Source organism: Vulpes vulpes, chromosome 8, assembly GCF_048418805.1.
Source record: "Vulpes vulpes isolate BD-2025 chromosome 8, VulVul3, whole genome shotgun sequence".
Lineage (NCBI taxonomy): Eukaryota > Metazoa > Chordata > Mammalia > Carnivora > Canidae > Vulpes > Vulpes vulpes.
Genome location: NC_132787.1, coordinates 72,833,510 through 72,853,896, shown reverse-complemented (window position 1 = coordinate 72,853,896; position 20,387 = coordinate 72,833,510). Strand labels below are relative to the sequence as shown.

Genomic DNA, 20,387 nt, shown 5'->3' with positions numbered 1-20,387 from the left:
GAATTTGTCCCATCTCGTAAGTCATTGAATTTATAGGCATAAAATAATTCATAATATTCTTTTACTGTTCTGTTCTATCTAGAGACTCTATAGGTGTGTCAGCTCTGTCATTTCTGATATTGGTGATTTGTGTCCTTTTTTTTTTTTTTTTAATTTCTATACTCAAACTCATGACCCTGAGATCGAGTCTCATGCTTCACTGACTAAGCCAACCAGGCTCCCTGATTTGTGTCTTTTTTGTGTGTGTCTTGATCAGTTTGCTTAGAGATTTATTAGTTTTGCTCTCTGTCAGGTTCATTGACTTTCTCTATTTTTCTTGTTTTCTATCATTGATTTCACTTTGATCTTAATTTTTCTTATTTTCTGTTTACTTTGGATTTGATTTGCCCTTCTTTGTCTTGTCATTTAAGGTTGAAGCTGGAATCATTGATATGAGACTGTTTTTTTCTCTTTTTTCAATGTAGGCATTTCATAAATTTTCCCCCTAAATTCTGCTTAAGTAACATCATATAAGTTACTTTGTTGTATTTTCACTTTCATTCATTTCAAATCCTTTCTAATTTTCCTTTTGATTTCTTTTTGACCCATGAGTTCATTAAAAGTCCATTTTTTAATTTCTATATATTTAGAGATTTTCCAGATATCTTTCTTGTGGATTTCTAACCAAATTCCATTGAGAGAATATACGTTGAATGACTAGACTCCTTTTAAATTTATTGACATTTATTTATGAGATTATTTTACAGTGATGTATGTTGGTAAATATTGTGTATGCCCGTAAATATATAATCAGATGTTTTTAAATGGAGTGCTCTAAAAATGTCAGGTTTAGTTAATAAATGGTTCAAGTCTACTCTATCTTTGTTTGATCATCGTCCTTCATTGCTTGGTGTTCATTGTCTTGAAAACCATTGTTTCATGTTCATGTCTGCTCTTGTTTTTTGTGAAAGAGTCATCCAGTCATTATTGCTCTATCCTAGCCAGAAATGGAAGTCAGTTTAACAAAATAGATGGGGATTTTGCCATTTAGGATTAAAATCTAGAAGTGGTTTAGTTCAAGGAGTGGTGAACATTATCTATAAAAGCCAGACAGTAAATATTTTAGGCTTTGCAGGTCATATAGTCTCTGTTGCAACTACTCAGTTTTGCCATTGTAACATGAAAGCAGCCATGCTTAGACAACACATAATGAGCATGACTGCGATCTGATTAACTTTATTTATAAAAGCAGGTAGTAAGCCAGGTTAGGCCTACAGGCTACAGTTTGCTGACCCCTGATTTAGTTGGCTGTATGTATTTGTCTACTTTATTATTTCTATTTCTGTTATTTTTATTATTCTATTTAGATGTCTTTATTTTGTAAGCCATCTGAAGTTATCTTAGAAGTGAATGATTATGTTTTAAGTAATTAAGTGTCCACAATTTATTAGAATTTTGTTTAAATGTAAACAGTATGCTCAAAATAGAACTAAGTAGTAGACAAAGAACATATATCTAGAGCCATAAATATCTTGATTCCTTTCAGTCTGGGAATCCAGCCAAAGGAAACCATATGAAATGTAGAAAAAGCTACTTAAAAAAAACAGTCTGTTACACCATGGTTTATAGTGGTGGAAAATTAGAAAAACCTAGATACTTAACATTGGCGCTAAGTAAATTGTGGAACATCCATTTATGAAGATGCTGTGTAGCTGTTTAAAATATTGATTTTTAAAAGACCATGTAGTGAGAGGTCTGGGAAATTTTCTGACCTAATGTTGAAAGCAGGAATAGACTACAACATTCTATGTGTGATCACAGTGGTAGTGATGTTAAGCGTCTCTGTGAGAAAAAGTATGGCATGAAAAAGATCAGAATGATAGAATAACTTGGTTTCTGTTAGAAAGAATTTATTTTTCATTTTATAATGTTTCTGGGTTAAGACTACTACTATTAAATAAAACTAGAAAATAGGCCCAGATTTTACTTGTGTCACAGTTATTTTTCAGTATTTCTTATGAGATTACCACAGGCTGTTATTTCTTTGCAAACAGGTGTAAAAGAGAAGAGGGACTGTCCTGCACAAGAATTTGTTAGTGGCTCAGTCTGGATTCTGCAGAGAAAAGCCACATTTAGAATCAGGAGATAAGGAGCTTAGCTGGGGCAGTTTATTTGGACTGCCCCGGAAAATGAAGTCTTAGGCTCCTTCTCCAGGGCATTTCATGCAGCCTCTTGAGTGCTTTTCTTTCCCTTTAAGAATCTGAGGTCTCAGCATTTGTTCAAAGAGCATATAAATAAAAAGGATTTTCCTGTCATTGCACGTCTCAAGTGTACAGCTCAATGAATGTTCACAAAGTGAGTACACTTTTGTGTCACCCAGATCAGAAAGTAGAATCTTACCAGCACTCTCAGAAGACCCCTCCCCAAAGGTAGCCCCTAACCTGACTTCTAACACTGTCTCTTTTTTTGAACTTCATATAAATGGACTCCTTTGGTAAATCATATCTCTGTGTAAGTTACTCGTGGTATCACATATAGCAGGAGTTCATTCGTTTTCATTGCTGTGTAGTATTCCATTATGTAACCATACCGTCATATATTTATCCTTTTTCTCTTGAATGACATGTGGCTTGTCTTCATTTGGCTATTACAAATGGGGCTACGATCATCATTCTTATATATATCTTGTTGAAAATATATGTGGATTTTGGTGGCTAGATGCCAAGGAATCAAATTGCTGAATCATAAGGTCTATGTTTAACATTAATAGCTTTATTAATAGACATTTTTCCAAAGTGCTTATAGCACTTTACAGTTCTACCAGTAGGGCTTAAAAACCTAGTTACTTCTTGGGATGCCTGAGTGGCTCAGCGGTTGAGTATCTGTCTTCGGCTCAGGGTATGCCCTGAGCCTGGAGTCCAAGGATCAAGTCCCACATAGGGCTCCCTGCAGGGAGCCTGCTTCTCTCCCTCTGCCAGTGTCTCTGCCTCTCTCTTTCTGTGTCTCATGGATAAATGAATAAATAATCTTTAAAAAAAAGAAAAAAAATCTAGTTACTTCTTATGCTCAGTGGAACTTGATATTATTGTACCATGTGTTTGTTTCTATTAGTTTAATTTTAGCTATTCAGATGGATGTGTAGTAGTACCTTATTATGGTTTTAATTTGCATTTTCTTAATAAGTGAGGTTGAGTACCTCTTCATATGCTTATTGGCCCTTAGAACATCATCATTTGTGAAGGGCTTGTTCAAGTCTTTTGCTTGTTTTCTATTCCACACCATTTTCTTATGAATAGGTAAGAGTTTTTTTTACATATTGTGTTGGTCCATTGCCAAATTTTTGCCTTTTTACCTAGTGCTGTTTTCTTTTTTTTTTTTTTTAAGATTTAATTTAATATTCAGGAGAGACACAGAGAGAGAGAGAGAGGCAGAGACACAGGCAGAGGGAGAAGCAGGCTCCATGCAGGGAACCTGATGTGGGACTTGATCCCAGGTCTCCAGGATCATGCCCTGGGCCAAAGGCAGGCACTAAACCGCTGAGCCACCCAGGGATCCCCCTAGTGCTGTTTTCTAGTGATCAGAGCTATTTTATTAATGTAATTCACCAAATTTGCCTTTCATAGCTAGTCCAATATAAGTATCCCTGTCTTGAGGGCACAAAGTTATTCCCCTGTGTTATTGTCTAGTAGCTTTACCGTTTTACTTTCACACTTAGGTCTACTTGTCTGCCTGGAGTTGATATTTGTGGGTGTGTATGACATGAGGTAGAGGATTCCTTTTTGTCCCATATGGCCCCAGGTGCCCCAGGGATATACATTTCAAAACTTTTCTTTTTAAGGAATCTTTTTAACTTTTTAAAACATGTTTGGGGTGTCAGGGTGGCTCAGTCACTTAAGCATCTGCTTTTGGCTCAGCATGATCCTGGTGTCCTGGGATAGAATCCTGCCTCTGACTCCCTGCTCAGCAGAGTCTGCTTCTTCCTCAGCTCATGCCCCTGCTCCTGATCAGGCTCTCTCTCTCTCTCACATAAATAAAATATTTTTAAAAAAATAAAAGATTTTTAAAGTTCAGTACAGTCTTAGTATTAAAAAAATTCATTTATAATTTTTATAAATACTGCTACCCTTCACAGTCTAAGAGAACATTGCAGATGGTCTTTTCTCCCTAGCATAATAAGTTTATGACCAGAAAGTAAATTAAACACTTCTAGAATGTTATTGCAGGAAGAAGGTTAAAATCATCTTGTCTGACTCCTATGTTTTTCTTATTGATGTAATTCGTATTTAACATTAAATTTATCATCTTTTTAAAGGGTATAAATCAGTGATTTTTCGTATGTCTGCTGTGTTGTACAACAATCACCACTAGCTAATTCCAGAACATTTCCATCATCACTGAACAAAACCTTGTACCTATTATCATTGGTCCCAATTCCTTCCTCCCTCATTCCCTGACAGTCACTTTCTGTCTCTGTGAATTTATCTATTTTGGACATTTCTTGTAAGCGATATCATACAAAATGTAGCCTTTTGTGACTGACTTACTTAGTATAATACTTTCAAAATACATTCATGTTGTAGCATGAATAGTACTTCATTCTTTTTTATGGCTAGGTGATATCCCATTGTATGGGAATACATCATTTTGTTTGTTAGTTAATAAATGGACAATTTAGGTTGTTCCCCTCTTTATTATTATAAATAAAGCTGCAGTGTATATTCATGTACCAGTTTTTGTGTGAATATGTACTTCAGTTCTCTTGGCTATATAACTAAGAGTAGACTTGCTGGGTCATATCGTAATGCTATTTTTTAACGTTTTGAGGAACTACCAAACTGTTTTCCAAAACAGCTGTTACCATTTTACATTTGTACCAGCATGAGCATTCTAATTACTCCGCATGCATACCAATGCTTGCTTCTTGCTTGCTTGCTTGTTATCTTAGTGGGTATGAAATGGTATCTCATTGTGGTTTTGATTTGCATTTACCTAACGACTAATGATATTGAGCATCTTTTCATGTGCTTTTACTGGCCATTAATCATACCTTCTTTGGAGAAGTGTTATTCAAGCCTTCGTCCATACGGTTTAACTGGACTGCTCGTCTTCTTATTGTTGAGTTCTAGGAGTTCCCTATATATCCTAGCTATTAGATCTGTATTACATATTTATTTTTGCAGATATTTTCTCCCATTCTGTGGGTTGTCTTTTCACTTTTTTAATAGTGTCCTTTGACACTAAAATTTTAATTTTGAAAAATTTATCTTTTTCTTTTGTTGCTTGTGCTTTTGGTGTCATATCTAAGAAACTGTTGCCTAATCCAGGATCACACAGATTTATAGCTATTTTGCCACCTAAGAGTTGACAGGGTTGTAACCATTACATTTAGATCTTTGATTCACTTTGAGTCCATTTTTGTATATGGTACGAAGTGGGAGTTCATCTTCATCTTTTTGCACATGGATATGCAGTTGTCTTGGCACCATTTATTGAACATTCTTAGCACTCTTGTCAAAATCAATGAACTATATATGTAAGGGTTTATTTAAGGACTCTTCCATTGATCAGTATGTCTAATATATCTACCATTATGCCATTATTGTGTCCTAATAACTGTAACTTTGTTGTTTTAAAGTCTGGAAGTATGAGTCTAATAGCTTTGTTCTTCTTTTTGAAGATTGTTTTGGCTTATTCAGAGTCTTGCATTTCCTTGTGAATTTTAGAATCAGCTTATTCATTTATATAGAATTGACAGTTGGAATTTCAGTAGGGATTGCATTGAACCTGTAGATCGATTTGGGGACTGCTGCCATCTTAACAATATTAAGTCTTCTGATCCATGATATCTTTCTATTTATTTAGATTTTCTTTAATTTCTTTCAACATTGTATTAGACTTTAAGCATTATGACTTTTACACTTATTGGATTATATTTATTCCTGAATATTTTATTTTTGATGCTTTTATAAATGGAATTATTTTGTTAATTTCATTTTCAAATTGTCATTGTTAATGTATAGATATAGTCAATTTTTTCTATTGACCTTGTATTGTTAAGCTTTGCTTAAAGTCATTTACTAGCTCTAATAATTTTTTTGTGGATTCTAGGGTTTTACATATAAAAGATCATGTCATCTACAAATAGAGGTAGTTTTACTTCTCTCCAGTCTGGATGCCTTTTATTTCTTTTCTTGCCCAATTGCCCTGGTCAATACTTCTAGTACATTGTTGACTAGAAATGGGAAGAGCATGCATCTTTTTTGTTCCTGATCTTAGGCAAAAAGTGTCTATGTCTAGTCTTAGACCATTGAGTGTGTGTGTGTGTAAGATTTATTTATTTTGAGAGAGAGAGTGAGGGAGCATGCATGGGATGGGGGAGGGGAATATGCAGAGGGAGAGAGAATTCCAAGCAGACTCCCTACTGAACATGGAGTCTGACATAGGGTTTGATCCCACAACCGTGAGATCATGAGCCAAAATCAAGAGTCAGCTGCTTAACCAACTGAGCTACCCAGGCACCCCTACCATTGAGTGTATCAGCTGTGAGTTTTTCATAGGTGCCTCCCCTTTATTAGGTTGATGGCATTCCCTTCTCTTGCTCTTCTGCTGAGTGTTTTTTCATGAAAGGGTATTGTTGGAGTTTGTCAAATGCTTTTCTTTTTCTGCCCTTTTGATTTTATAGATGAGGTGGTAGGTCCTATTTCCTTGTCCTCAGAAGGTTGGATCTGTGTGCTATTACCTTATACACAGACTTCCTCTCCTGACTCTGCCCAGCTAGGCAGTCCACACTGTGGTGGTTTAGTTGAGGTGTAGCTTGTGATCAGCACTGTAGGGAAACCTCACCCTCCTGCCTTTACTTCCTTACCCTTGCCTGGCAGTGCTAGTAGCCTTCTGGAGAGAGTGAGTCATGACCCTTCGGGTCATCTTTTGTTGAGATAGAGTGTTGTCTGCTTTCTTTAAAGATGCTACTGCCAATTGTCCTCCTGCTTCTGGTATGCATGCATGAAAGACAACTGTCTTTGTAAGTGTTCTGACCCCATTGTGTGCATATAAAGATACTACTTCTTGGGGCCTGGTACAGGCATACAGAGAGCTGTTTATTAATGCCTGCTGATGGCTCCCTGCCCCTCCTTAACGGTCATGCCTGTGGACTGGCCCATTTGCACCTTGCCTGCTACATCTTTGGGAATGCATGCTTTTGCCCCCTCTAGAGTCATGGTTCTACCCATGTACAGCTGCCCTTGTTTGGGTTTTCAGTGGAGCAGCTGCTTGAGAAGTTGTCTCTCCTCGCCTGCAGTTAGCAACTACTTGTTGAGTGGATGGCCACTGTGATGCATCCAACTGGGGCAAAGGAAGGACTCCCCAGGCTCTCAGTAGCCATAATTAATTTCAGTCAAATTAATTTATTCCTGGTGTTAGTTCTATAAAAGCTAATTGGGTGGGAGCCGTTGGCTTGCCAGTCACATAACCAGTGGGTCCCGTGATGTTCCTCACATGGGGACTTTATCACCTGGTGCTCCTCACTCAACTTTAGTAACCACTTCTAAAGTACTGGTCCTTCTTGTCAGTGTTACTTACTCTCTAAGGCGCTTATATAGCCTCAGTGTCTAGACCAGGAATGTATTTGGAACGAGTGAGCCTGTTAAAAGTAAAATCAGAGCTTGTCACTCCTGTGATCAAAACCTCCCAAATAGGGACCCCTGGGTGGCACAGCGGTTTGGCGCCTGCCTTTGGCCCAGGGCGCGATTCTGGAGACCCGGGATCGAATCCCACATCGGGCTCCCGGTGCATGGAGCCTGCTTCTCCCTCTGCTTGTGACTCTGCCTCTCTCTCTCTCTCTCTCTCTCTCTCTCTCTCTGTGACTATCATAAATAAATAAATTAATTAATTAAAAAAAAAAAAAACCTCCCAAATAGGTTTCCTTCTCACTCAGACTAAAGCCTTCTGCCTGAAATGCATGCTCTGATCTCTGCATGGTTCCCTTCCTCACCACCTTATTGGTGAGGCCTTCCCTGCCCATCTTATTTAAAATTGTGAATGTTCCCACCACTCCCCCCCACCCCGGTTCTACTTGGGGTTCTCCTTCCCTGTTTTATTTTCCTCCAAGGACACTCCCCTTTGGGAATGAAGGTTCTACCAAAAACAGACTGTTTCATACATGACTCTTCCCAGCACCAGGCCCATTGTAAGCACTCAATATAGCGTTGCTGAATGAACAAGTGGATTTTATCTATTCTACAAATGAGTAGTGCTAAGCTGAAGAGCAGTCATTTTGCCCCCACAGTATATTACCAGTCAGTCAGTGGCAGACCAGACACTGGAACAGCCTCTCATCCCTGAAGTTTCTCAGTGAGGTTTCTCAGGCCTCCTCTGTGAAGCTCTTCAGTGGAAGAACCCTCAGTTGTTAGTCTTTGTAGGCTTTCCTTCCTTGGTGCTCCCCGGAAAGTCAAAACTATTCTGTGGGGGGATGTTACTGACTGTATATAATAATTGTCTTTTACTTTGATGCAGCCTGAAAATGAGAGAAGAATGTTCTTCAACCTTTGCCTCGGTCCTGGAACTGACATCGTGTTAGGGCTGACTTCTGATAGAGGGCGCACCACAACCCCCACCACGGGGGGGGGGTTTAAACCCACCCACTGTCATGGCTTTTACTTTTTTAACACATACTCAAATCCTTCATTACTATGACCCCACAGCAGTTTTTTTTTTTCTTCTCCTTCATTTGGTCTATTCAGGGACTTAATTTTTCAGGTCTAGAAGACTGTTCACTTTAAGAACTATTTTAGGAGGGGCACCTAGATGGCTCAGTCAGTTAAGCATCTGCCTTCAGCTCAGGTCATGATCCCAGAATCTTGGGATCGAGCCCCGTGTCAGGCTCCCTGCTCCTCAGGGAGCCCTACTTCTCCCTCTCGCTCTGCTCCTCCCCCACCTTTGTGAGTGCTATGTGTGTGTGCACGCATGCGCGCACAAGTGTGTACTCTCAAAAAAAAGCAGGGGGATTTCAAAAAAAAAAAAAAAAAAAAAAAAGCAGGGGGAGGGTATTTTAGGAAATAATCCCAGTAAAGTTCTTAATGGTATATGTTTGTTTCTGTTCCTAAGCCCTCTCCTAAGCCATGTAAGTGGAAAACTGAGATCAGCTTTATCCTACAAAGGTGGAAATGCCTGTTTTTCTTGCTTCATCTATAGATCATCAGAATGGAGTGGTCTGGCTTTTCAGGATGGACAGGGACAGGAGGTCCTAAAAGGGAATTTCTCAACTTTTCTCCCCACGATCAGCATTATCTTTTTTTTTTTCCAGGTTGTGTCAACACTGCTTATAAACATAATCCCAGAGGACCACATCCCACTGAGCTTATCTGGAAAAGCGAAGATCAGTGGCAAAGCCTGGGTGCAGGAATCTCCTCGGCCTGTCCCCGGCTTTAACCCTGACTCTATGTGCGAGTCCCAGGTGTGGTTGCCTAGATGTGCAGGTTGGAGTCATTTCATCCCAGGTTTAGACACATCGATTTAAAACAGAGAAAGGGAGGCAGATACATAGAATCAGGTGTCGTGGTTCATAAGACAGGGAGGTGTGCCCAAGTTGGTGTCACTTTTCATTTTAGAAAGAGTCAGAGTTGATTGGTAGCATTGACCCTCAGTGTAAACCTCACAACCCATAGGGGAGCAGGAGGCCTCTGGATTCAATTCTGCAAAACTTGGAAATCCGGAATGTACTGTTATCCCTTGAGACCCTTGCATGGCTCAAAATCATAGAGCTGCTGTGAGGTTCTAGGCCGTGGGGATTAGGCCTAGGGTAGTCAAACCTGGGCACAGCACTCTTGCAAGTGAGCAAGGCAGTGGCCCCACACTAAAGATTTCCAAGGCCTTAAGTCCCTAGCTCACAAGTGCTTTGTCACAGCATCTAGCAACATTCCATTTAGAACTGAAGCTGATGCTTTTCTTTCTCTTTATAGATTATATGCTTAATGTGTGCTACATTATGCGGCTAGCAATCCTTCCTTTAATTAGCTTCTGATGCTTTAACCCAACTTTAGAAAATACAAACGCCTTAAAAGATGTTAGAAAGGTTATGTTGTTCTTGCTTCTAGGGTCAAGGGAGGGAGCGTGTAGGCCAAGGTTGTGGTTACAGAGTTTATACTCTAGATGTTCTCATTTCTAGTCATAAGGTCCTTGTAAAGGGTACTTGACCTCAAGTTGGTAAGAGGGGGTTGTGCATGCAGGAGGACATGTAAATACACCGAAATCTCTCTTTCTATGTGTGTGTGTGTGTGTGTGTGTGTGTGTGTGTGGTATAGTCCCTAGAAAAAAATAATTTAAAAATATTGGTCTCTATGTCCTCCTCTCCTTTATTTAGGAAAAAAATATATTCCATTTATACCCTACATCTTTCTTTTTTGTTGTTTTATGTGTTATAAGTTTTTACTAAATTCTAGTTAGTATAGTGTAATATTAGTTTCCAGAGTAGAATTTAGTGATTCATCACTCCCTGCAACTTTCCATCAAGGACTTGAGGCAGGTTACAGTGGAGGAACCTACACAGTAAGGTTAATAAAACACAGAGAAAGGAGGGGGTAGCTCACACACACTGGAGGTGTCCCCTCCATTCAGCATTGGTGACTGTCCTCTCCACAGGTGATCATCAGAGAAGGGGAACTGCTCTGTGGTGTGCTGGACAAAGCGCACTATGGGAGCTCTGCCTATGGCCTGGTCCACTGCTGCTATGAGATCTATGGCGGGGAAACCAGCGGCAAGGTTCTTACCTGCCTGGCACGCCTCTTCACCGCCTACCTACAACTCTATAGAGGTTTCACCTTGGGTGAGTGCTGGGCAAGTGGCCCTGGGGCCCCCTTTCTCCTGGCCAGCGCACTCATTAGGATGTCTCCCTCACTCTACTAGCAGCTTCCTGGGGAATGGCCAGACTTCTTGTATACCTCTGTCCTCTCTTGGCTGCCAGCAACACATCACAGACCTGGTCCTTCTCCGTGTTCTCCACCCCTCCCCCACAGCCAGCATTTCTTCACGCATTTTGGTCCCCACCCTCTTCTCCACCCCAGCCTCTATGGTTTTCTGTCCCTGAGCCTGATTTTTCACACTCAAACCTACCTCCATCGTCTCCTATAAGTGTGCTTCCGGAATTCCTTGAGTAGTCTGCGCTCCACAAAGGGCCTTCCCTATCGTCAGAACTGGCCATACGTCCCCCATGTCAGAAACACAGTGTTGGAGCAGACCTGTTGGGGTGACCTAATGTAGGAAGAGGAACTACCTTGTTTCCTCCCTGGAAATGAACACACACCATTTTAGCAAGGTGGCCTTGATAGAGATTGCAAGTGTACTGTTACTTCCTGAGCCCTTCTGCAGTGTTCCTATGAGGAGCAAGTGACATGCTTCATGTTGAACATGAGCCACTGTGAGTGTTGGAATTGTCTAGTTCATGGTACCCTTAGTACCTTGAACCTTAGTGGTGGAAGTAGGACTCTGCTTTGCAGACTTGCAAAGACATGGTCAGAATCTCATCATTGGGATTGTGCGCAGACATGGTCAGAATCTCATCATTGGGATTCTAGCTGAGGGCCTGCCTCAGACATGGTCAGAATCTCATCATTGGGATTCTAGCTGAGGGCCTGCCTCAGCTAGAGCTTGTTCACTTGCCTGCAGTGGGACCTATGTAGTTATAGGATAGATATTAATTGTGGAAAAGTAAAAATAAATACAAACATGATAGTAATTGAAAGCCACCCAGTATTCAATCATCAGAAATGATGACTAATACTGATTTGATGTATGTCTTTCTAGACTTGCCAGTATAAATGCATTCAGAAAACAGTGAGATCCTACACTACACAGTTTGGTAATCTTTTCCTTCCCATTATGGAATGTATTTATAAATCTCCTAAAATAAGCCTACAGCCTCAGGTCTAGGGCTATAGTTTATTCCAGTTGTGTAGTTGTACCACAGTTTATTTAACCAGTTGCTATAATTAAACATTTAGGCAGTTTCCTGGTCTACACTTTATTGCCAGGAAGAGGGCCCTGGAACAAACATTTTTAAAAATGAAAAGTAGAGACGGTTCAGTCTGTTAAGTGTCTTTTCGGCCCAGGTCATGATCCCAGGGTCCTAGGATCGAGTCCCACATTGGGCTCCTTGCTCAGTGAGGAGCCTGCTTCTCCCTCTGCCTGCCACTCCCTGTGTGTGCTCTCTGTCTCTAACAAATAAATAAAATATTAAAAGAAAGAAAAGAAGAGGAAGATGCCACACCCTAATCACAGTGGAGGACCACACCCAACAAACCATGCCTACAGCTCTGCTCGCACATGTCCCTGAGTGCAAAGGCCTTCTAGAAACCACGAGACTGAGAAAGGGAGCTGGGCCAAGCTGGGCACAACTCTGGGGGAAGGGCGGGTTAGAGAAGTCACCTCTGCTCCAGCCTTTACAGCCAGGAGTCAGTGGAGGGACAGCAAGGTGGCCTGGAGCCAACCCCTTAGAAGGACTCACTTTCGTGATCACGGCTTCCTCACAGAGGGACTCTTTCTTTCCCTTCCTGCTCATATATGTTCTTTAGAGCCTTTTAAGCTTCAAAGATGTGGCACTGGGAATTCCAGATATTTTAGCTTAGCTTCTGCACAGTGCAGCCATTGATTTTTTTTTTTTTCCTCCTATTTGGATCTTGGCTGAGGGATTTCTGAGTCCAATAGCACTCACACATAAAGACGGGAAATAGTTGATTGAAGGATGAAGTAGAAAGATGCCCTGCCCAAGGTGAGGAATTCCTCAAACTTCTGGAGCCAGAGGACAGGTTTAACTGCAGTGACAGGCTCAAGTGTGTGCCTGCATACACATACAACTATGTAGGGTAGGCCTTGTGATGTGTGATTTCTGGTGATGAATCGAAACCAGGATGTTCTTTCCCTCTCTGTCTTCCTTCTCAGTTTTTCATCTAAAACCTCATCTTCATCCCTAGCCCATTCATCCAGTGCTTGTTTATTGAGTGGAGGCAGTATAGCTGGTGGCTAAAAGCACAAGTGTGTAACTTGGTCCTGGGTGTACTTTCTACCTATGTAACATCTGACAGGTAGATCAAGTTTGAGCCTTAGTTTGACCATGTGTAAAATGGGGATTAGAATGCTTGCCCTGTGGGAAGCATTTAAGAGATGGTGACAAGCTCTCCATATTGATGTTTGTATCCTCATTGCTGTTCTGGTGCTTCCTGTGTTTGTGGCACTGGGCGCTGTGCCCTGACCTCTCACAGTGAGAGGTCAGGCCCGGTCCCACACAAGCCTGTCTGTCTTACCTCATAGGTGTGGAAGACATTCTGGTTAAGCGGAAGGCAGATATGAAGAGACACCTGGTCATTGAAGAGTCCACCCACTGTGGGCCGCGGGTAAGGAGGGTCTGGGAGGCTACAGCCTGCTGCAGAGGGTCAGGTCTCCCATGGGACAAAACTCACACCCTCCTTCCTTGGCTGCTGCCTCTAACATGTTCCTTATCCCATCATAGGCTGTCAGGGCTGCGTTAAACCTGCCAGAAGCCGCATCATGTGATGAAGTCCGAGGGAAATGGCAGGATGCCCATTTGGGCAAAGACCAGAGGGATTTTAACATGATTGATCTGAAGTTCAAGGAGGAAGTGAACCATTACAGCAATGAGATTAACAAGGTTAGTCCAGCAATGTGTGCACTTATCACCACCATTTTAAATGCTGGTTTTTAAAAAAATTACATTTTGCTTCTCAACTGGGGCCCTGTGGAGCCATTTGGCCATTTAACAGCTAACTAGGTGAGATGTGAGGTGGGATGTGTGGAATTCATCATTTGGAAGAGCCAAGAGCTTCATTCTCTTACCCAATTAATGCTGAAAGGGAATGCTTTGCATTTTTTTTTTTTTTAAATGTATATGTGTTGGGGTGACTGCATCAAAGGGGAGTGAAGAATCCCCTGAGGCCACTGTGGGATGGAGAACAAAATGGAGGACCAAAAACACTGCTGCTTGCTATACAACAGAGCCAGGGGTGAAGGTGGGGGCTCTAATCCTCACTGCTATGTACTTGCTGTGTGACTTTGGGCAAGTGATAGAACCAGTCTGTGTCTTGGTTTCCTCACCTAGAGGTAGGGAGCACCTACCTCACAGGGTTGCTGAGAGGATTAAGGAGCTAATCTACAGCATGCTCTTGGCATGGTGGAAGCACTCTGAAAGTTCCCCAAAGCCCCTGTCTGCTTTTCTGCCAGTTCTTGTACAACTCAGAAAAGAGAGGGAAGTCCCCGGACAGGACAGCATTATAGACTGGGCTCTCCACTTTCTTGTCCTAGAGCTGGGGCTTCCAGTCCTGCAGCTTGAAGGAGCCAGCCTGGCCCTTACCCTGCCTCCTGGGCCTTGAGTCCCAGCCTGAGAAGGAGAGGGGGAGCCAACGTGAGTGCTCAACAAAAGTCAGTGTTTGCTGGATGTCTTCTTAAATGGCTCTTGGCATCCCTTAGACTGCCAAGAATGCAGACATCCTATTAGTACAAGGTTGTCCTTGAGAGGTTTTCTTGAGAGGAGCCTTCCTGGTACCTCTCGGAGAACCAGGAGGCTCAGTTTCCAGGTTTGACTGAGAATGCTGGGGCATTGTTTCAGAAGCATCTCAGGATTGCTTCTTGTCCCTCCAGCTCCTCTTTTCCATCCGTATCCCCCTCCACCTCTCCTGTGTTGGTCATGGATTCTGCAGCCCTAGGCAGAGGCTTAAATAAACTGGGAGCCCCTCCTGGCATCTCAGGTTCCACGTAGAGGGCTTTGCTCCTGTCTGCTGGCTCTGGAGCCAAGGCCAGGCTCCCACATGGTGCTAGGGCAGCATATTGGTAAATGTGAGTGTGACAGTGGACATTGGTCCTCACTGTTAGGTGTGCAGGAACCAAGGCTGTGTCTGCTGGGCAGATTCACAAGGGTATCCCCTCAGATTTTCTTTTTAACCAGCTCTTTTTTAGAATCACAAACTGGATATGCAGGCCCCTCTGGTTCTCCCTTTCTGTTCTCATTTGCCAGTGATAAGAGCCTCAGGCTTCTTGGCAGAGGGTATCAGAAGAGTGCGGGCCATCATTTGTTAGACTTCTCTCTAGGAGTTCTAGCAAAAGGATCCTAGCCAAATGAGACCTCTTACTTTGAGTGGGCTATGGCACTCATCTCTGGATAAATAGTCTAAGTTCATTGCTTCCGTATCCTGGGTTTACCTTGTGATTTGGGATTACCTTGGGATTTCAAAAGAGAGTGAAGTCACTGACTTGATGTGTTTATTTAATCTGCAGGCATGCATGCCATTTGGCCTGCACAGACAGTTCCCAGACAACAACTTGCAGATGATGGTGCAGTCTGGAGCCAAAGGTTCAACTGTGAACACCATGCAGGTGTGAGCAAAGGCGGGCCGGCTGGTTTGCCAGAAGGGTGGGGTGATGGCAGGAGGCAATTTGTAGATTTTTTTCAGTTTTAAAAGGATCATGTTCCATATAAAATGTAACAAGCACTAAAAAACAGAAAGCATATGGAAATCAGTACAGGAGGTAACCACTGCTAACACATTAATATTATAAACAAACACAGGCATAAGTGCATGTGTGTGTGTAATCAGGCTTAGCTGAGATCCTGTCATGGCCTGCTTTTTTTCATTTATCATTATAAGCATTGTCCTAGAGGACCTCTGATTGAAGGCCTATTACCTCTTTGGGTGGCTGCAGTGCTCTTGCAGTATGTTCACAAATGTTAACATTTCTTCTTAAAGTCCTGAGGACCTTGGCAAGTGCAGAGCACTATAGAGTGGGCTTCTGAGGCCAAAGGCCATCAGGAAGCCCTCTTGACTGAAGTGAAATCCAGACATACTGCTCTCCCCTCACCTGCATGAATATTAAGAGGTGCTTTTATTCTCTTTTGGCCTTAGAATTTAAGGATCACAATAAATTACTTCTCTTCAGGTAATTGCAGGCCTCAATTTCTCCATTAGGGCCTTTTGGTTCCTTCCAGGTATAATGTGATGATTCTGAAATATGGCTTCTTTTACCAACATAGCCCACTTACAAGTGACCCCAAATGTATGAAATCTTGATAAGTCAGCAAAAGGAAAACACAGCTCTTTCCTTGAAACACAAGCTCCTCTAATTTATTTGAAAATCTAGGTTGGCCTTTTAAAACCAGTTTTCATACAACTTTTCTTCCATAGCAGGCTTTCCCTCTGCTAGGACAAAGCTTTAACACATGTGTGGATCTTGAGTTTCCTTTGGGTTTCTTTTCCTCCAGATTTCGTGCCTGCTAGGCCAAATCGAATTGGAAGGTCGGAGACCCCCCCTGATGGCGTCTGGCAAATCACTGCCCTGCTTTGAGCCTTATGAGTTCACCCCAAGGGCTGGTGGTTTCGTCACTGGCAGATTCCTCACTGGCATCAGGCCTCCTGTATGTATTTGGTTTTTGCTCTTGGCTCTTCTCATTGCTAGGCTCAGTGGTAGGAGGCCCATGACCTGTACCAACAACTTTGAACTTTGAGCAAGGACAATCAAGTACTAAATACTGAGCTATTTATTGCTTACTCACTAGACCCTGTGGCCCATGAGGACCCTGTTGTGTTCACAAGAGCTTTTACAGGGCCTGGCACATAGTGACCTCAGCATTTGCTGAGAAGTGAAAAGATAAATAAGACCATTCCCAGCTCCAACTTTTCTTGCCCTATGCCCTCTCTAAACCATTTCTCACCTACTTTGAAGGCAGCTAGAGAAGAGGATGCCCCTCCCCGGGGTGCCCTCCACTGACAAAAGGAACATCACAGAGATTGATTTCATGAATCCCCACTAAAAGCACCTCCCATAGCCCCTTCACAGTGGGAGACTTGAGTAGCTGTAGTAAAGGTCTAGTTCTTCCTTGGTCAACAACAGGCTTCTTCCCTAAGAAAAAGGCTTTCTCTTCATATTTGTCAGAAATGGTTTTGTGAATGTTAGTGCCTTTTGTTCCTTGGTTAGTGCATCTCTGCAAGATCAGACAACTAAGACCACGTTGTGATAAGGATCGGCCCTTTGTTTCAAGGCCACTGACTGCTCCAAGGGGTCTTGAGACCCACATGGATGGGCTCTCCAGTGATCACCCATGGCCTCTGGCAAAGGATGGAGGAGAGATGTTAGAGACCAGAACTTTTTAAACTCTGATTATGACCCCCTAGGAATCATGAAATCACTATAATAGGGACTGGCATTTCTTTGAAAACAGAACAGAGTGATGAAAAAAAGCATCTGAGTAAGGGATGGGTTAGTTTCATAAAGTTCTGTGAGTTTTCTGTCTTCTGTGCATGTGTGTGTGTCTATACATTTGCTGACTACTGTTGCAAGTGTGTTTCTTAGTATATATGAATTAAAATGTTTAGAAAACAATGTGTGTCTCTGGTGACACTGTTGGGGGCAGAATTCAGGGATGTGGGCTGAATGGAAGAGTGATGAGGCCCCAGCACTGTTTCCATTTGGAAAGTGGGATGTAGGGCATGGGGTAAAATGTTGCAGGTGGAACGCATGAGTGCTGGTAGGGTGCTCCTGGCTCTTGTACACAGAATCCACTTGCCCCTCTGGTCTCAGGCAAGGAAAGTCAAAGGTAACCCTGGGGGAGGGTGAAGTCAATGGACCATTGGGCCTGTCAGAGCCAAGGACCGTAGGAGATCAGACATGGCTGCTGGCAGGGTTAGCCTGTGCCACCCTTCAGGAAGCACCCTGTCCTCACTGCCACCTCTGGGTCTCGGCCCCATCTCTCCCACAGGAGTTCTTCTTTCACTGCATGGCAGGGCGAGAGGGTCTAGTGGACACTGCTGTGAAGACCAGTCGCTCCGGCTATCTCCAAAGGTAAAAAGCACCTTCTCTGTCACCTCTGTCATCTTTTATGCTGTCATTGACAGTTCACTTACAGTCCCTTTGGATGAAAAAACTTTTAAAAAACTGCCATGAGTGGCCTGAAACAGAAAATAGCAGATATTCTTCCCCTTCTAACAGATTGATAGAGCATGAGCTCAGAAGTTTCTGTGGAGAGCCCCTGTGTTCTGCAAACGCACCACTCCCCTCCCACCCCTGCCTCCCTGGGGTGGAGTTATGAATCCAGGGAAAGGCCTTGAGCAGTGAGGAGCTCATCTGCCTTGGGAAGGCTCAGCATCTGGGACAGTGCAGAGAGGATGCCAGGCCCAGACCTGCTGGTTTTCTGTCCTTGCTGAGAGGAAAGGGAAGAAGTAGCCCCTCTAATTGACCTGTTTGGGCAAGGGGGAGGGGAATGAAGCTTAAACCTGAACAAGGCCTGACTCCAGAGTGACCGGTAGGACAGGACGGCAGATCCCTGTGCCCCGGCCTCCCCTCCCTTGGAATGCAGCATTGAGAAGCTCTGCCTTGGGGGGTTTGGGTCATGCATGGATTTTTTTTTTTTTTTTTAAGATTTTATTTATTTGTTCATGAGAGACACAGAGAGAGGCAGAGACATAGGCAAAAGGAGAAGCAGGCTCCATGCAGGGAGCCCGATGCGGGACTCTATCTCGGGACTCCAGGATCATGCCCTCAGCCAAAGGCAGGTGCTCAACTGCTGAGCCACCCAGGCATCCTGTGGGTCGTGGTTCTTCATGAGCCCAGAGAACGTGTGCTGATAGAAGTGGTGGTAGGAAATGGAGAAGATGGCAAAAAGAAATACCCATGCCTTTCAGGCCTGCTTTTAAATCCCGTTCTCTGGGAACTTGGATAACATCTGCCCAGGGAGGCAGAGCTCTTTGAGGCAGCCAGCCAAAAGGCAGGCAGCAGTCCCAGCTGCTGGGGCTGGACGTGAGAGCAAGGGCCAAGCAGTGGCAACTAGGCTTTCGTTCACATGTCTGCAGCTTCCTCCTCCCAAAGAAGCATCAGGAAGTGCAGCTGCTGGCCCCAAGCTGCTGTAGCTTGGAGCCTGGGGCTTTGGAGCCTTGCTTGGCTGCCTGCAGAACAGCAGTTCCCCTTTCCACTGTCCACTGCCCTGGTCTCTGTACAGATGTATTATCAAGCACTTGGAGGGGCTGGTCGTCCAGTATGATTTGACAGTCCGCGACAGCGATGGCAGCGTGGTACAGTTTCTGTACGGGGAGGATGGCCTGGACATCCCGAAGACGCAGTTCCTGCAGCCCAAGCAGTTTCCCTTCCTCGCCAGCAACTATAAGGTAGTATGCCTAGCCCTGGTGCGTGGTGGGGAGTGGGGCCCGGAGCTGCGCCATGGGCCTCACACCCTGAGCTTTGCCATGCAGGAATAGAGCTGTTGAAAAGCCAAGTGGGAAAGGTTAGAAAGCACCATCCAGTGCTTTGACACACTTGACATTTCCACAACCGGTATGGGGACTTTGATTGCCCAAGACATCAGAAAGGCCCATGTGCCTCCAGAACAACAGCTGCCATCTGGGTCATTTGTCACATGCCGGGCCCTAAGCTAAGGTACATCGTGGACACTACTTCTGTCCTCACCACAACCTGAGGAAGTGGGTGTTCTTCTGTCCATCTTACAGCTGAGGGGAGCAGTAGCGTATCATGACTAGCTGGTGTATGGCAGAGCTTGTGTCTACACCCAGGCCTATCTGAAACAGACTGGTGGTGTTCATACCACCATACCTTACTGCCTCAGAAATGCCTGTCACCATTGACTGAGTAGTCAGCACGTTTTGCACTCAGATACCAAAGCCATCATGATCTGCCCATGGCCACATAGCAGATGGCAGAGTTGAAGATTGCACTGCAGTGCTGACTCCTTTGCATCCTTGCACCTGTCCCAGAGCTTTGACGTCACTTCCTCTCCTCCTCTCTCCCTAGAAGCCCCACTGGGTTCTGGAGGGGTGCTGAATGTGCTGGTCTCCCCTGTTATCCCTACAGCTCCTGAAACCCCTAGCTCCCAAATCCAGGATACACAGCGAGGGCCCTGGTCAGCAGTGGGTGCCCAGCCCTTCTAAGAGGCGTTATGAGGGGCCCATACCGACCATCTTGGTCCTGGGAGGTTGTGTGACATGGCTTTTGTGTCATGCCCTCATCTCTTTGGTCTTGTGTGTGTGTGGTTTGTTTGTTTAGGTGATAATGAAATCGAAGTATCTTCATGAAGTTTTATCCAGAGCAGATCCCCAAAAAGCTCTCCGTCACTTCAGAGCCATCAAAAAATGGCAAAACAAGCATTCCAATGCCTTGCAGAGAAAAGGCGCCTTCTTGAATTATTCACAGAAAATTCAGGCAGCTGTGAAAGCCTTGAATCTTGAGGATGGGAACCAGAATGGCCGCAGCCTTGGGACGCACCAGGTGACTTGAGGGGTGGCTGTGTCCCCAGTGCCTGGAGCATAGAGGTCTCAGTCAGGGTTGGGAGGAAACAGGTTAGTTTCCTAACAGTGGGTGTGATTGTATAATCTGGCTTTATTCGCTGTTAGGAAACAAATGGAAAC

General features: G+C 43.6%; 1 protein-coding gene across 1 annotated transcript in view; it reads left to right on the top strand.

The window, feature by feature from the left end:
• POLR1A (RNA polymerase I subunit A) overlaps window positions 1-20,387 on the top strand; it is a 71,604-nt gene that overhangs the window by 34,364 nt on the left and 16,853 nt on the right. Inside the window, exons 15-23 of the mRNA XM_025994403.2 lie at window positions 9,281-9,430; window positions 10,615-10,798; window positions 13,279-13,361; window positions 13,478-13,636; window positions 15,256-15,354; window positions 16,238-16,390; window positions 17,732-17,814; window positions 18,968-19,133; window positions 20,026-20,247. Coding sequence (XP_025850188.2) covers window positions 9,281-9,430; window positions 10,615-10,798; window positions 13,279-13,361; window positions 13,478-13,636; window positions 15,256-15,354; window positions 16,238-16,390; window positions 17,732-17,814; window positions 18,968-19,133; window positions 20,026-20,247 — 1,299 coding nt within the window. The remainder of the gene's footprint in view (window positions 1-9,280; window positions 9,431-10,614; window positions 10,799-13,278; window positions 13,362-13,477; window positions 13,637-15,255; window positions 15,355-16,237; window positions 16,391-17,731; window positions 17,815-18,967; window positions 19,134-20,025; window positions 20,248-20,387) is intronic.